This window comes from Syngnathus acus, chromosome 6, assembly GCF_901709675.1.
Source record: "Syngnathus acus chromosome 6, fSynAcu1.2, whole genome shotgun sequence".
NCBI classification, from domain to species: Eukaryota; Metazoa; Chordata; class Actinopteri; order Syngnathiformes; family Syngnathidae; genus Syngnathus; species Syngnathus acus.
This window is the reverse complement of record NC_051092.1, coordinates 8,873,713-8,890,014: the sequence shown is the minus strand read 5'-3', so window position 1 is coordinate 8,890,014 and position 16,302 is coordinate 8,873,713. Positions and strand designations below refer to the sequence as shown.

General features: G+C 40.7%; 1 protein-coding gene across 2 annotated transcripts; it reads left to right on the top strand.

Moving 5' to 3' along the window:
• The first annotated feature begins 1,166 nt into the window (after nucleotides 1-1,166).
• Nucleotides 1,167-15,719, top strand: si:dkeyp-19e1.3 (USP6 N-terminal-like protein). Of its 2 annotated transcripts, XM_037254514.1 has the most exons (15): nucleotides 1,167-1,437; nucleotides 8,159-8,226; nucleotides 8,376-8,461; nucleotides 8,599-8,638; nucleotides 8,746-8,826; nucleotides 9,148-9,255; nucleotides 9,329-9,438; nucleotides 11,222-11,270; nucleotides 12,364-12,484; nucleotides 12,727-12,821; nucleotides 12,964-13,029; nucleotides 13,485-13,584; nucleotides 14,108-14,260; nucleotides 14,445-14,622; nucleotides 14,701-15,719. In XM_037254514.1, exons 2-15 carry the CDS (start codon nucleotides 8,161-8,163, stop codon nucleotides 15,677-15,679), a joined length of 2,232 nt encoding a protein of 743 aa, XP_037110409.1. In that variant the 5' UTR covers nucleotides 1,167-1,437; nucleotides 8,159-8,160; the 3' UTR covers nucleotides 15,680-15,719. The 2 variants fall into 2 exon arrangements, with proteins under 2 accessions (XP_037110409.1, XP_037110408.1); XM_037254513.1 differs by having other exon boundaries at nucleotides 1,169-1,437; nucleotides 14,445-15,719.
• The last annotated feature ends 583 nt before the right edge of the window (nucleotides 15,720-16,302 follow it).

Genomic DNA, 16,302 nt, shown 5'->3' with positions numbered 1-16,302 from the left:
ACCTGCGTCCCGAGTGGAACAGCGCCACTAAGAGGACCATCCCGGTATTGTAAGTGAGGACACGAAAAGGTGACGTCAGGATTTTTTCTGTCCGTTTTCTGTGCTCGACTCTGCTTCACGATCTTGTCAATAAAGCCCTATCCATCCACATTTTTAACAGAATAAATATATTGTTTGTCTTGATTTATTCACAACTCTGATGTTTGAAGCTAATAAGCGTACAGTCAACTTTTCAACGTATTCACACTTAACATGATCTCATTCTTGCTATTCTTCAAAACTTTTTTTTATATCGACCAATATTTTTCAAAAAGATAAAATACAATCAATCAATCAATCAATCAATCAATCAATCAATCAATCAATCAATCAATCAGTCAGCCACTTGACAAAAGACGAGTGCATCTCAGTAGTGAAGTTTATTTTAGTCGTTAAATTCAAAAGTGAACTTTCAATCCCTAGTACGATAAATAAATACATTTATTGTATACTGAATATATACAATATGGGTTTCACTTCTTGAACTGAGCAAGTGAAATTAAAATTCAAACGATACAGTGTTTTAATTTATTGAGACGTGCCTGTCCTATGAACACAAATCCTCGCTAGGGGGCGACATAAATTGACGCTTATAAACCAATAGTTGAAAACATAAAAATACAGGTACTATATAGCGCTTTCACAACAGCTGCAAGGCATGACAATAATACCGTAAATATATGTTGAATAAAGTTCGGCCTTTTGAGTGAGGATGCTTTTTCAACGCAGTTGCACAAGTTCACACACCCTCTTATAAATGAGGACGTGGCAAAACCATTTTCGTTCGGCAGATGGAACAGACCAATGGCATTTCAATTCCTCATTGGAAACATTGTTTGATACACGAGTAAATTCAGTTAGGACCTTCCTCAATGCTCACGGAACGATTTAAACTTGACCAACCCCGTAAACCTCTTTTTTTAGCAATAGAGGGCGCTAAATGATTTGACATGCATATTTAGGAGCGTGCCATTTCCACGTTAATGTAACATGTAACAGAATACGTTATCTGCTTAGTCTAGCTAAGAATAATTAATGTAAATACAGTTTGTTTGGGGAAAATTAGCACGATGAAGATTCTGTTTGTTGAGACGGAAATGATTTGACATCATCATGTATGCGCGTGAGGCGAGCGCGCCCCCACCCTGGACGAGCGCGCACGCGTGCGTCGCAACTGTCAGCAAAGCGCCACCGCGTGCGTAAACAGCTGCAGCCTGCCAGCTCGTGGAACGTGCAGATGACTTGAGCAGGGTCGGGGAATTATCGCTCCGATTTGGAGACTGCAGGGTTTTTTATTGTAAGCATTACTGGCATGAGCGGCTCGATTGAACGGCGAAAGAGAGAATGAGAATCGTGGATTTTGTTTCCACTCAGCACAGAAGATAACTGACTCTAAAGGTAAGCAGAGGCGCCGGAAGTCAACTTTATAGTTCTAACTATTGATTTGAATCACTTCGTTTGAAGATGCTGTTTGGATGTCCCGATCAGTTGTCGCTTCATATTCCTTTTCGTTTGTTTTACAACTTGGAAAATAAACAAGTAAAGGCGTTTGCGTTCCTAACGTCTGTTAGTTCATGCTCGGAATAAACACTCCCAGAGGGATGTGCTGTTTAATAAGTTCAACATCCGTTTTAAAATCAAAGTCAAACGCTAAGATTATAGGTCCATTCATTTTCCCCGTGTTGTTTGAGGCAGTGTCAAGTCAGACGTTCCCAAGCTTTGATTGCACGCAAACATCATTGTGATAGCAAACCACTGTATTACCTGCAGTATCTATTTACAGTGACGTCGAGGATAAATAAATAAATAAATAATTAATCTTGGGCATCATTAAAGTGCCTATTGATATGCACCCAGGAGCTGTGGGTACACAAATGTGTGACGACCTTTTACTTTTATTATGTGCACTGACCACACAAATGCTTACAAGTAGGCCAGTGACTGTTTTGCTGTGCTACGTCATCCTCATCCATGGCCAGACCTCTTCAAAATGTTATTTGGGCGTCTAACTGGTTCATGTAGGGGGAGGGGGAAGGCCACAGACCATTTGAATGGGAAATCTCCTGCAGGACAGCACTCATCCTCCATCCCATGCCAGATGTCATTGTTTATTTTGTGTGTTTTTGGTCTTCTGTGTGATGCAGCAGATGTGCATGTTGCTATTTGTAGGTATACCCTGCACTGTAAAATTACACAGAGACACAGTGTTTTAAAGCTCGCAAGAGTGACAGAAAGCAAAAAAGAGGAATAGTTATGCAACGCTGGTCAGTATTTGTCATCATAACCTGTAAGGCAAAAGTGGCATTTTAACTTTCCCATCTAAATTGCGATACAAGTGTAAGAAGTTAATCTCTGGAAATCTGAAATAAAATAAAATGATTCACCAAATAATGAAGTGAAACAGGTGTGGTGTTTGAGTGGCAAAGTGCTCTGCAGCACTTTACAGCAAATTTACACTTTAAGACAATCCTTGATCTAAAGTCTCCACAGGAGGCAGTTCCACTTCTGAGTTTTGGTTACAATCCAACCATATGACCTGTCGAGTGGTTGATTTGTCACGTTACATTGCACTGCTCACATAGATGTCTAGTTGAATAGTAAGTGTAGGAGGCTTGAGTTTGGACAAGGTGAAGGTAAAAAGTTCTCATGTTCCACTGTTAGGCCTGGAAGTTATCTTGTTGGAGTTTCAAAGGTGCAGATTACTTTGTGTGCTAAGAGTAACTTAAATCAATTCCTGACTGAATGAAGCAAGACAAACTAATCACATGACATGTCATCACATTCTCTTTGATGCTATTCATGTTTGATTCCTGTAAGTCGTTCCTGCTCTGCACATAAAGCCCCCCCCCCCCCCGCCTCCCTTGTAAATTCTCATCACGTAAGACTGCTGACGATCAGCACATTTTGGGTGTTGATGTTCAGGATCAATACGTTTTTTTTCCATTTAATATAACGCAATTAAAATTGCCAGTGTTCAGCCAACCACATTATTATTGATCTGAAAAGAGATAATCACTTCAACATAATCCACATCAGACAGTCAAAATGTCAATTGTATGTCATCAAAGTAATTGGCAAAACAGAAATCCTTAAACAATTACACATTTGGCCCATAGATAAAACACAGATGATTAAATTGATTGAGTCATCGGAACAATGGATTTGCAGCTCTTCTGAAAATGTTGTAACATTGTAGAACCTAAATTGAATGAACAAGAAAGTGTAGGCCTATTTTTAGCACTACTTGTGCCACATTGGGATGAACAAGCTGTGCTCTGGGCATGCTGCCACTTAAATTGGATACAAATTTCCCCAGGATTTCACAATGTTGATAGCTCGCACTTGATTAAAAGTCAACCTTTCTTTACTGAGAAGACCAAATGGGTGGGTGGCATGATATCCAAAATAACTGCTTATGTTTGCATAAATGCTATATCGAGCTATTTGGGAAATTCCCTCCGTGATTTTTTTCCACTCTTACATTTGTTTCTACTCGGGAATACATGTTTAGGAGGATCATGTTGAGATAGCGTTAACCTCCTCCCCGTGTATATTCCCGTGCTCTAATCCTCTTTCTGTGCTTGCAAACCTCACTGAACATGAAAACCCTAATATACGTACATCAAGCTTTTGACTTGAAACCAGCTGATCTGACTACAGTACGGTTCCCTAGCTACGTGAATTATTTAGTCTGTTTGGCATTGTAAGACAATCCAGTGTGTGGTACAGTTTTTTGATTGTAGTGATATTCCAACAGTGAACAATTTCTCAATGTTTGTGCTTGTCTATGGTTTGGGATTGCTTTAGAGAGATCGACCGCTTTATTCGGATATATTTAAGGTGTTCTGTTTTATCATTATATACCAGACAGTCATTAAAATTGTAGATGATAGCTTTTAGCTCACTTCACTGCTTCCCTTTTCATCATTGCCAGTACGATCCTGCATTTCTAAGACTCTGACTTTTTGAGTATGATCCTGTGGTTTTATTTTTTAAGAATAACGCTCCCTTGACATTCCTGCCCTTCTCATACCACCCGTCTAAAATATTCTCCTAGTCTGGGAAACAACTGGCTGGCCAGCCATTCCCGTATCTAAATCTTAGTGGTCATTGTTATATTTAGACATCCCACCCCCTCCCCAAGGTAATGATGGGGAAGCAAGGACAGGACCACAGGGTGTTCTGGCCCAACACATACTATGAAAGTGACGTGGAAGATCCCACCCCGAGCCTGACCATATAAACCTTAACATGTGGAAAATGTCGGGTAGGTTTTGGGTGGTGTTGGTGAGTGTGTTATCAGCTTTGGGAGAATGATAAGCGCCCTGTCACAGTGCTGGCTCTTGCTCCTTTAGGGACCACAAGCTATTCTGAGCCTTTTTCTTTTTCCACTGTCACTCTCTGTATGGTTCACCCATGGGTCACAGTCACAGAATGTCTGTGCGGCTACTATTTTCAATTCGAAAACAGAAACGTTTTTTTGCCATAAAAAGAGATGGAGGAAAAAGAGGCTCAAGCGACAAAAAACAACAACTATTGAGTTCAAGCTATAGAGGTGTCAAAATTAATCGAGTAATCGATTATCAAATGTACCAACAACTATTTAAAAAAAGTCGAGACATCATTTAAAGTCCTTCTGTAACATAAAATTCTTGATATGATAATGTAATGCTATAGGTAAGGGATTTTCTTGCATGACATTCCAACGCAATACTGAAGTCATTTATTTCACCTGAAGTCTGCGAGGAAAGGTTTTTACCTCTTGCATAAACCCTGAACAGGTTAAACAGTTTTTTTTAAATTGATTGATGGACTGCCCACATTCTCTGCAATTTACTGTCAACGCTGCAAAACAGCCAATGAATGCAGACATTCCTTTGCTGCATTCTGGTTACCGGAAGTGTCAATGAAACCACGTAGTCTTGCTTCAGACAAAATTAGCCCTGAATAGTTTTGGTTCACAGCAGAGTGAACAACACTATCAAGACAAAGGCCTTTGGGCTTGATTAGACCAGATGGCTCCTTTTGTTCTACAAAGCAAATGTCTTTTTTTTTTTATGACTAATCGAGAGCTTTAGTTGTAAAGCGTGCAGTGTCGCTTTGGAAATACCCTCACAGCCAACCTTCAAATGGGTAGCCCTGTTGTAGTAGAGTTACAAATCCTTTCTGTACTGGAGCTAAAGCCCTCAAAGCAAGTTTGCACGTGTAGTTAATGGTGTTTGGATGACCACTGAGGATTGACTAATCATCCCGCGGCAAAAAGGTCTCCCTCGGCTCTTCCAGTTACTTTACCAATGCCAGACTCTTAATCTAAGATTTTCATTTTCTCTCATGTAATCCTCGGTTGTAAATCCGGAATCAGATAAAGTTTGATTATGGACACAAAAATAGATGATTTGGGGATGAAGGCAACGGAGGGCGCTGCAAAGATTACTTACATTTTGGATTAGTCAATAGACATGTTTGTGTTTACAAACTCGGATGGTGCACATTGACTGGGTACAGATTAGGGTCTCTATTCTCTCGCTGTCTCTCTGCCTGTCTCTCTATGTCTCTCCTTCTGTCTGTCTCTCCCTCTTTCTCTCACTTTAGCCTCAAGAGCAAGAAATAGCATGTTAGAGTTCCCATGCATTCATAGCCCTGTTTCTACGACTCAACAAAAATAGTTCATTTGATTTAATTGAGACTCAACAAAAATATCTGAGGTTGAGGTACATTCAGATACTCTCACAACATTCCCAGCAACAAAATTTAATCAAATAATCATCATTATTTTCCGTCTGTTGTTTAGATTGATTTTTGACAAATGCCAGCCCAAACACCTGCTCTAAACAGTTTTTTTTGTTTTGTTTTTTATGTAAAGGACACCTGAGCACACAATCTCTTTAAACCACACTACAAAGAAGTCCGGATTCCGAATACTTTGCAAACTGTTTGTGGTTACAGCTATGTATGAGAACAAGTTAGATTTGGAGCCTCGTGTCAAAACAGGACATGATGTCATGTCACACAGGCCTCTGTCTCAAAGGCTTGTTCCCCTAGCTGGAGTTTTGAGTTCTTCCTTGCCCTCTTGGATCTTGAATCTTAAGCAACCAGGTTATCTCTATTTAATCAACAGTTGTTGCTTGGCTACTCAAGCTACTTTATTTTCGTCTCTTTTTTAAGACCACCGAACCACTTCCTCACAAATTCTCGTTCTGCCCGCTTTCTTTTGACATACACACTTAATAATAGTAATAATTGTATTCATAATAATAATAATTGTACTTTTTGTGAAATTTGCAGATTGTTTGTACTTGTGTGCTAGATAAAAATGAATTTTGGTAGCAATGCACTGCCACTAAGTGTCGTAGGAGCAATGCTTGATCTTCTACTTAGCGACCTTCTGGTGTGTTTTCCTTCTTTCTGACTCAATGTTCTTAGAACAAAAATTTGTCTCAAGTCTTTCGTAACTTACCTTGACATTTCAACATTTGGAAGGACACAATTTTAGGTCTGTCTCAGCTGTACAGGCAATATAGGACTTTTTAAAATGAGAATTTGAGACTTTATTCAGCTAAAGCTTTTGTTTCACATAGTTCTTGTTCAACCTGTTGTTGAAGGAGTGGCAGTCACTGGTTTCCGTTTCTTCCTGACCCCTACACAATACTATCTGTAGTCAGAAGACTCAACACAGGAAGTAAACAGCTTGAAGCTATATGATGAAGCGCAACAGACCAAAGACACAATTACTGTACAAGCATGGTTTCGTTGTTTAGAACTGGATGAAAACAACTTCTGATGTCGGCTTTTTCTTGCAACTATCACTGTATGTAGTATGGTCGTATGTAAATCCAGAGTCGATTATTGAGCCCAAAACTTAACTGTGAGGCAGACATGTTAACCAAAACAACAACAAAAAATATAGCCTGATCAGAGACTGACAAGAAAAGGAGAGTTGTTGAAAGCATAGAACAGCAAAATACATTTTTTGTGTGATCTTGTTAAACTACTCACCTTTTGGAAGGGAGGGTCAGCTGTTCTGTACAACAGTTAATCCCATGGCCATTAAAATCATTGCATTGCAGTTGCACTGCACTAATGTTATTTTTTATTCCTAAAATTGCTTCTTTTTTTTTTTTTCACCGTTTATCTTATCTGTCTTTTTATTTTATTTTATATTTTTATATTTTTGGGCAATTTTACTTCTTATGATCCAAATCAGTAGTAACAGTCTAGTTTCCAATGCTTTTTTTTTTTTTTTTACATTTAGTTTTTGGACTCAAATCTAAACGGTATGTTTTCAATACACCAAGTTTTACATGGACCTTTTCGTTGCAGGAGCATGCTTCATAGACACAAGTAAAAAGGTATTTGTGTGCTTGACAAGTGTATTGACACCTCTTCCTACACAATGTAATACACAAAGATCATGGCTGATGACATATTTTGGTCAGCAGAAGTAGGGAGGGAGAGAAAGAGACAAAAGCCTTCTTTGCTGTGTTTTTGGAGAATGCATCTTTGCATTGTCCTAAAAAGAAAAAACAACAAAAAATGTGCCAGCCGGTATAAGTTAGCCCCACGAACAATATTGGTAGCCCACGGGTCTGTTCTAAAAATACGAGGAGCTCACCAATGATGGGACACTGTGATTGATTGAGAAGAATTAAAACAGAGGAATGATGTTAACGTGTATTCATTTAAATTTAACATATTTCTTGTGTACCTTTTTTTGCGAGGAGGGATACTGTTTTTAGCCACACAAATACAGTATTTCAAAAAGGTCATTATAGAGCTGTAATTTTAATACCATGATCATGTGACACTGCAATATTTTTTATCACGGTGGTCATGTCATCATAATCTAATATCAGACCAGGCCTACATAGATGTCAGCAAATTTGTCGATAAGAAGGTAATTGGTGTTCTTCGGTGTCCGAAATGCCTCATAGAGTTTACTAAAATAAAGGAACTAAATAAATTAATAAATAAATTCAGACTTTTTTTGTCTTTCATTCTACAAAATAGTAAGAATTTGTGTTATCAAGGATGTCATGATTTAAAATAGAATTACTTTTTTTGTGGTACATTACTAACCTCTGATAGTAAATTCTCTAAAACTCTTTTTTTTTTGTTTCAGCCATGAAGAAGGACATAGACACACTGATAGCAGAAGAACGTGCTGACATCATTTCCAAATATGACAAGGTGAGAGAAACAGAAATGCAAAACTGCTGCGTCTAATTACGTCGTGAACATTAAGCCAAAGTGAAATGGGGATTTGAGACGACACTAGGTGTTTCCTTGTCACCCTAACTCCTATTTGTCTTCTTGTTTATGGCATGTTTTTGTTTCAGGGCAGGCAAGAGGGTGTCAGGATTGACCCTTGGGAGGATGCTGACTACAGCATCTATAAGGTGACGGACCGCTTCGGCTTCCTGCAGTAAGTTAACCAGCTGTAAGGGCTGATGTTTTTTTTTCCTTAGACCATATCCGTGGTTTTCTGTCACCATTTCTTCTTCATTCATGCCACACGTCGTTTATTTTGTAATGTCCTCTATGTCTCAATCTTTGTTTTAGTGAGAAAGAGCTACCGACGCCCAGTGTGCTTGAAGAAAAGGTATTTATTTATTCGGAATTGAGCTAATCTTAACTGTTTTGATTGCATTTGCCCCTGCATTGACCACTGTCACTGTCCTGGTATTTATCCTTATTTTGCTTCTCTAGCAAAAGCAACAAGAGCTTGAGCGCGTGGGGAAGTGGCTAAAGATGGTGAAGAACTGGAGCAAGTATAAGAACAGTGACAAAGTGAGTTCTCTCTCCTGCTTCATTTGATTTAGCAATCACACTTTTAATAACAAACTACATTTGTGATAATGAGAATTAATCAACCAATCTCACATTATTTATTTGCTTACCTTTAAATACCCAGGTAGGCACTTGAGAATCGGTTCTCATTTGCAGTGACAATCTGCCACTATTTGTCATGTGACCATTCATTTTCGTATAATTGTCATTCATAATTGTCTAGGGTTACTTTTTGATTGGAGTGTCTGGTTTTGTCTCTTTAAGCCACAATCTCTTCTCACTGATTGGAAGGTCATTGTTTATTTTGCCACTGTGTTTCAGTTGGTGAAGCGTGTTTATAAAGGCATCCCCCTCCAGCTAAGAGGCCAGGCCTGGGCTTTACTTTTGGACATAGAGAAGGTTAAAAAAGACAATGAGGGAAAATATGAGGTATGGATACTAAATCTGCCATCCATTCGCTCCCAGCAGCCAATCCCATAACATTTTTTCTTTCTTTTTTCAGAAAATGAAGCAGCAGGCTCGCAGCTTCTCCACAGAGATCAAACAGATTGACTTGGATGTTAACAGAACCTTCCGGAACCACATCATGTTCATGGACCGCTTTGGAGTCAAGTGAGTTCTTCTTGAGCGAGATTCTGAGGAACATCTTGTATTTGAACGGTCCAAATATATTGTTTGATCATTGTATCAAATTACATACAGAGAGTTGACTATACAAATTTGACTGCAGTTGTGCAGTATATTAACATTTCACTGTTCTTGCAAAGAAAGTGACAGAGCTAAAAGTTTTTATTCCAAATATCTTTGGTTGTTGTCTCTTGTTATGTATAGGACCATTCAGAGTTCTTATTTTCGTTTCTTTTCACATGACAAGTTCAGGTTTGTTCATGCTGGTGTCCGGTTGGGCGTGACCTTTGGCTTGTGTGTGTTGGGAGCTTCCCAACACACGCACACACACATGGGCACACAGACTAAAGGGCTAGTTTCCTCCTCTCTCTATTTTATTAGCCTTCCTGTCAGTGCACGAAGCCCCACAGGAAGTGGCATTTATTCAAAAATGTGCACTGACATTAAGTGCTCATACAGAAGAATCACAACCACAATGACCTATTCATTTGACATAACATAGATTTGTGTGTGGAGGAAAACATCCACTTGAGATTTCATAATTTCATAATTTCCAATTTATATTTCGTAGTGAGTTGTGCGTGTCAGTGTTCTTCCCCACAGTTGAGACAGAATGAGACCAAAACTCAACTCCATCCTGCTTTGTTGCCCACGCTTTCCCTACAAGTCAACAGCTGCCCCCCCAACACACACCCACTCACACCCACCCTAACACACATGCTCACACATGCGCATGCACATCGACAACATCCTCTATTTAAAGCTCCTTTCCTGTCTCAGTGAGTGTCTGTAAGACGTGTATATTCTGTGGGGGTCTGGTGGCCAGACGTCCTCTGCTGTCCGCAATGCATTTTAACTCCACAATTGCAAACATGCATGCACAAATACTCATACACACATTTACTTACTCTAAAGGACAGCCTTTATATCTTGTACAGAAAATTCAACAAACTGATTTAGTGTGGCAACGACCTGTAAGCAATTGAGAGCTCGATTGACTGACTAATTGACGGCTGATTCTCTGACTGATTTATTGATCAATGTAGTACATCCCCTCTAGGCCCATTTCACTTGAATGGGGAACTGACAAAACAGACTAGAAGAGGAAGTTCACCCTTACATGCTACAGCTTTAACAGAATACATATTATACTCTATATTCCCTGAATTGATGATTAACAACATACCAAATGTTTTAATGGTCCTTGTAGTGGCTAGTTCTCAATATGTAAAAGCTAAAATAATATTTTTAATGATAACATAAAGTAATGTTTTTATTTATTTATTTTGAGAAAGTTTCAATAAAGAAAAATGTGTTTTCCAAAAAAGATAAAAATAGTCATCACGTTGATATTTCTAACAATGTCAAATTAGAGTTATTTATTACCTGTATTTCTGGGGGGCGGGGCTCGTAGTTGAATGTTACAGAGATGCTGGCTCAAATGTAGGTAAATTCACTTTTTTACAAATTTATCATGAATCATAAAACGAGAGTATTCTTTAAAGCATTTCATCATGGTTCTTGGTCTCTTATGTTTATGGATTTTTATCCTATTTAATATTCTGTCCTTCAAAGATTGTCAGCCTCAAGTGTTTCTTCCAGCTATTTTAATGTGTTCATGTGCCCTGCTGGTAGAGTTCATTTGGGGATATGGTCATTTAATCTTGATTTAATGGACTCCACAAAGCCAGGGTGGTATTTAAGCTTCTCTAATTGTAAACCAGTCATATTTCCGTAGTAACGGTTGGTTTCTGTGTTCCCTTTTCAGGCAACAGGCACTCTTTCATGTACTAGCAGCCTACTCTGTCTACAACACGGTAAGATATGTGGATTAGCCCCAGCGTTCACAAGCGAATGATTTCACCTATATAAATAAAGACAATAAATGTTACTTGAAATAACATAAGTGTTGCCCCCCCCAAAAAAAATACCACTGCAAAGCTATATCTTTTTGTCATGCCAGTGAGATTTTCACGCAATATGTTGATTTTGTATTTGAAAAGGCCATAAGGTTTTACTGTATATTTTCCATCAAAACGCCATATTGCTAATATTCTTAATGAAGTCTTTTAAACACATTAACTCAACTACAGTGCAATATTGTGAGCATAGGAAAAATAAATACTATTAAAGACAACCGAATGAAATTAGTGACTCACCAATATCAGAATACAGTATCTTGTATGCAAGACACAAATTGCACTCAGTTGGAGTGGGTTACACATTGACATATTTTTCCTTTGCAAATACACAGAACATGTCAGTGCTCACAAAGCACCATCCAGCTCTGTTTGTTTCTGGTAGGGATGTGTTAGTGGTTCCTGTGTGGAAGAGGTGTTTGAGCCATAGGAAATGGCCATGTGCTAATTCCCTTTTCCCCATATCCCTCCACTCACAAACTCCTCAATAGAAAGTGGGTCAGTGGGAGAGCACAAGAATGAAAACGGGAGGAAGGGTACTGTTGGTGGTGGGGCAGAGGGGGTTTGTCCTTTCGCCTATGTGACAGCAGAGAAGAATGTGAAGAATGTTGCGTAATCGCATTGACTTTTATCCTTTCAAGGCTACGATGAATGGGCGATTTCCTCGGCCCAAATATGGAAAAGGGCACTATGCACATGCTACTCACTGTGGGTTGAAGGTGTATAGAAATTCAAGATGAAGACATGAAAATTCTGGGTCTGCTGTAAATATTTGCACAACCTTGGTGTAAATGTTTATAATATTGCCACAGTGCATTTAGGAGGTCTGTGAGGTCTAAGTGTAAAATTCTTTTTACAAAAGACCCTGCACAACTCCACATCAGACATTCAGTACACTCTTCAACCTAGTCCTGTGCGTGCTCTGCTAAATTATGAATTATTCCTCTTATTTGCCAGTCGAGTTGAACTGTCTCTTCTGCCCTGGTCCCAGGAGGTGAGCTACTGTCAGGGGATGAGTCAGATTGCTGCTATCCTGCTCATGTACCTGAATGAGGAGGACGCCTTCTGGGCTTTGTCCCAGCTCCTCACCAACAGCAAACATGCCATGCATGGTGAGACAACACAAATTCATCAGAGCTGGAAAATGATTGAAAATACACCATCCATGTTGCTATATATGCCTTTGAGTAAAATCGACATCAGATCGAGTTGAGTAATACTTGGGTAAACATTTGTTTACCATATAATCCCATCCCTCGGTGCAATTGGTGGAAGACCCAATGTTTAATTTGAAATATTAGGTCTCCCATCCACCATCTATGGTCTGCTGATGTGTGTTTTTCCACCGTGCTAGGTTTCTTCATCCCGGGATTTCCCAAACTGCACCGTTTCCAAGCCCACCATGAGCGGATACTCTCCAAAATGCTGCCTAAACTGAGGAAGCACCTGGTGAGTGACAGCAATTCAGTTCAAGCTCCTCTTTTGCTCTTTCTCTCCATGTTGGAAGACTAAATGACGTGCTTTTTTCCCAAGATAACGCTCGATTCATTTGTAGTTTGAAAATCTTAACCAGCCTTTTCCTTCTTCACAGGACATGGAACAGATGTCATGTGGGGTTTACACCACTAAGTGGTTCCTCCAGTGCTTTATTGACAGAGTGAGTGTTTGCTTTGCTTCCCATTCCGTCCATTTTCCTTTTCACCTTGTGATGTACATGATCGCTTGGGTGCTGTAGCTCAGTAATTCTCAACTGTTGTGACCGTGACCCACAGTTTCCCATTGTCGTAAAAATGCGACCTACTTTATTAGAAGTTAGGAACAAGATTTATGGGGGTTTAGTAAATATATTGTCCAAAAACACATGAACTGTATGTGTTATTTTCTCAAAATGAGTTTGATGTGCCACCAAGAGCATATTGCTAGCCATGACGTCTGTCAGCCAGAGGCAGAGTTGCACTCTATTTGTTTACAGAGTAAACTAACATAAGAAAAAATATCATGACATTTTTATTGACCATTTTTTATTGATTAATGAATTGGTAATTAATCGGTCATTCCTTATCACAGGCTATGATATTATCATTTTCTCTGTGCCGTCTTGTTAAATGACAGAGCCCCTTCACACTCACCCTGCGTTTATGGGACATCTATATTCTGGAGGGGGAGAAGATGCTGACGGCCATGGCTTACACAACCCTCAAGTTACACAAGAGTGAGTATGAGGCCCATTGGCTGTTCTTCCGTGCCTCGTCTCCTCCGTACGTGTCGGACACGCAGCTTTTTGAAGTCAACGTGGCTGCTGTTGCTATACCGCCGCATGCAGCCTTCTGGTTGGCTGCCTACCAGATGGCTTACATAATGCAAGTGGTTGCTGAGGAGAAGAATGGAAGCCTAACTTTTGATTGGTTGCTTCTGCAGTTTGAGCATCACTTTGACACAGTAGATACTTTAATAAGCCAACCTTAATAAGACAATTGTCACTCTCGAGCAGGGGTCTCTAACAAATTTGTGACGAATGCCATATTGTAGTTTTGTTTTCCCTCTTAAGACAATTTTGGCTTTGAAAAACACTAATTGTACTATTGTCACCTCATATTATTGCATAATACACTCATTTGTATATTGTATATTGATTTTGAAATCAGAGGTCATGGAAAATCGGATCTGGCTCCTGTGCCTTGACTTTTTATACTGTACCTGTGCAGCTACTAACCCTATTCTTTGTGTCCAATCAGAGCGTTTGCTGAAGTTTCAGTTGGAGGACCTGAGGGAGTTTCTTCAGGAGCAGCTGCCTGCTTCGTTCTTACTTCCAGATGACATAGTGGTGGAACAACTACAGGCTGCCATGTCGGAGCTACGCAGTAAAAAGTTGGACCAACCTCCTCCGGGTACAGTCTTTCCCCATATGAACATATATGAACCACAAAATGATTGATCACAACAGGGGGGAAATGTCAAAATTTGGCCCGATTATCATTTTATGATGCTTGCTTTTCATATGTATTGGAAATTATATTGCTGATGCAGGAAACCAACCTTTTTTTTAACCTTTTCTGACACATTGCTTTTCAGCAAAGTCAGAGGAGCTACCAAAGAAGCCCCTTGGTCAAGAGAGGCCGATTCACCTGCTCCCTCTGCAGCCAAGCTGTCCTCTTGAAGTCAAAAGTGATCTGCAGCCCATCAGCCAGTCTAATAAGGAGAGCATCACCCCAGAGCACACCAACCCCCAAGCCTCCAAAAGCCACAGCAGGTCAAGCACACCCTCCCTGCTAGCGCCTGATTCAGCTGCATTGCTTCCAAAAGTGACACCGAGGTGTATGCCTTCCAGAGCACCTCCGTTACCTCCCAAACCAGCAAAACCCTGCGCCGAGGTAAATGATGCCAAAGATGTGAAGGGAAGGGTCCCTGAAAAAGCTCAAGGAAGGAAACTTTGTGCAGCCCCAGACACTCAGGAGGAGCCTATAGAATGGCCCCCACCCTATGAAGTCACTTCTCTGGATGATCCTAGCATGCATGCAGAGATGTTGGACTTGCCAGAGCTGCCACCTCCACCATTGTTTTACTCTACAGAAGAAGAGCAAACAGTTAGTCCACCGGCCCAGAACCTTTGCCCGCCCCCATCGGTGGCAACATTAAAGCATTCTCCAGAGGCGCCAACCAAGTCGCTGGTGTCTTCTCCCTGCGGCTTCACATCATCTTCCTCTCCTAGGCACCCTCCCCCCAAGCCCACTAAATTTCCAGTGTCCCTGTACGTTCCAGCATCTACGGCCGACAGGCGCCCTTCCAACACCTCCCAGTACGACAACCTTTCCGAAGCTGATGATGACGATCGCTGCCCAGAGAGGTTGTTGGGCTCCACCCCCGAGGAGGTTCCTGTCCACAGAGACTACGACCCCGCTCTATATCCGGTGCCTCCACCTCCCATCTTCATCCCGTCATCACCGTCTCCTCTGCTGTCCTTGCACTGCACTCTTCCCAGTTTGCCTCAGGAGTCAGAATATGAAGGAGATGACCGCTGGGTGGAGGGCTCCATTATCATCCCATCTCCTCCGCCCAACTTTGCAGACAGACTCTCTCCCCAGCCGTGTCACACAACCACCTCGCCCCCTACTTACTCTAAGCCTTTCACTCGGGGCCCCAGGGACCATTCTGCCTTCCCGGCGCCACTCTTATACACCAGGTCTCCCCCGGGCCACCCCAGGTTCTCAGGACAGTCTGCGTTGGGAGTGCCTGAGGTGCGATCCAGCTCAGACTTTTGCAGGATGCCTCCTGACGGACAGCAGCCTCCAAAGTCGATCACCTTTTAAAGTACACTTCACATACCAGAATGAAGCATTTGAGTTAAAAGGCCAGTAGCCAGTCAGCGTGTCTTCATGGCAAGCCTTTTGAGCATTTGATACGTACAGTATTATACTAGTGTGCTGAAGTTTCTATGTACTACTACAACACGCTTTATCCTAATAAGACAACTCAGTGCATCTTAGTAGAATGACTGGCACACAAGTTGAACAACTTGACTTTCTAGTGGTATTTTTTCACCCCACCTCTGAATAACATCTCTGCACACGAGTAGAACAACGCAGACACATACCTGTATACTCCATTCATTCACAGCGATGTCATACAGTAGTGGAAAATATGTTCCCCGTAAGAATTGTCTTGAAGATGCAGCATAGTAGTATATGGACAATTGAGCACACTGGTGGGGTATTGATAAATGCTGGAACGGCTTGCCATTGTGGCTTTAAGGTTGTTTTGTGTTGTTTTATCACTATGCCCACATTTTTAAGACAGAACTTCTTTTCTAATTAATCGTTTTGCACTTAAAACTGCTGTTTGCCTTGCTTGTGCATTGGCGTTATGGTCATTTCATACCTTAACAAGCACAAAGAAATGAAGCTACCATTGCTTCACGTACAGTTATGCTAAA

Bases quoted from the DNA above. Each gene is read 5' to 3' on its own strand.
- si:dkeyp-19e1.3 (XM_037254513.1), top strand. From the start codon at position 8,161: ATGAAGAAGGACATAGACACACTGATAGCAGAAGAACGTGCTGACATC. The intron at 12,822-12,963 runs GTGAGTGACAGC...CCTTCTTCACAG, and splicing joins CTAAACTGAGGAAGCACCTG to GACATGGAACAGATGTCATG. The intron at 13,030-13,484 runs GTGAGTGTTTGC...GTTAAATGACAG, and splicing joins TCCAGTGCTTTATTGACAGA to AGCCCCTTCACACTCACCCT.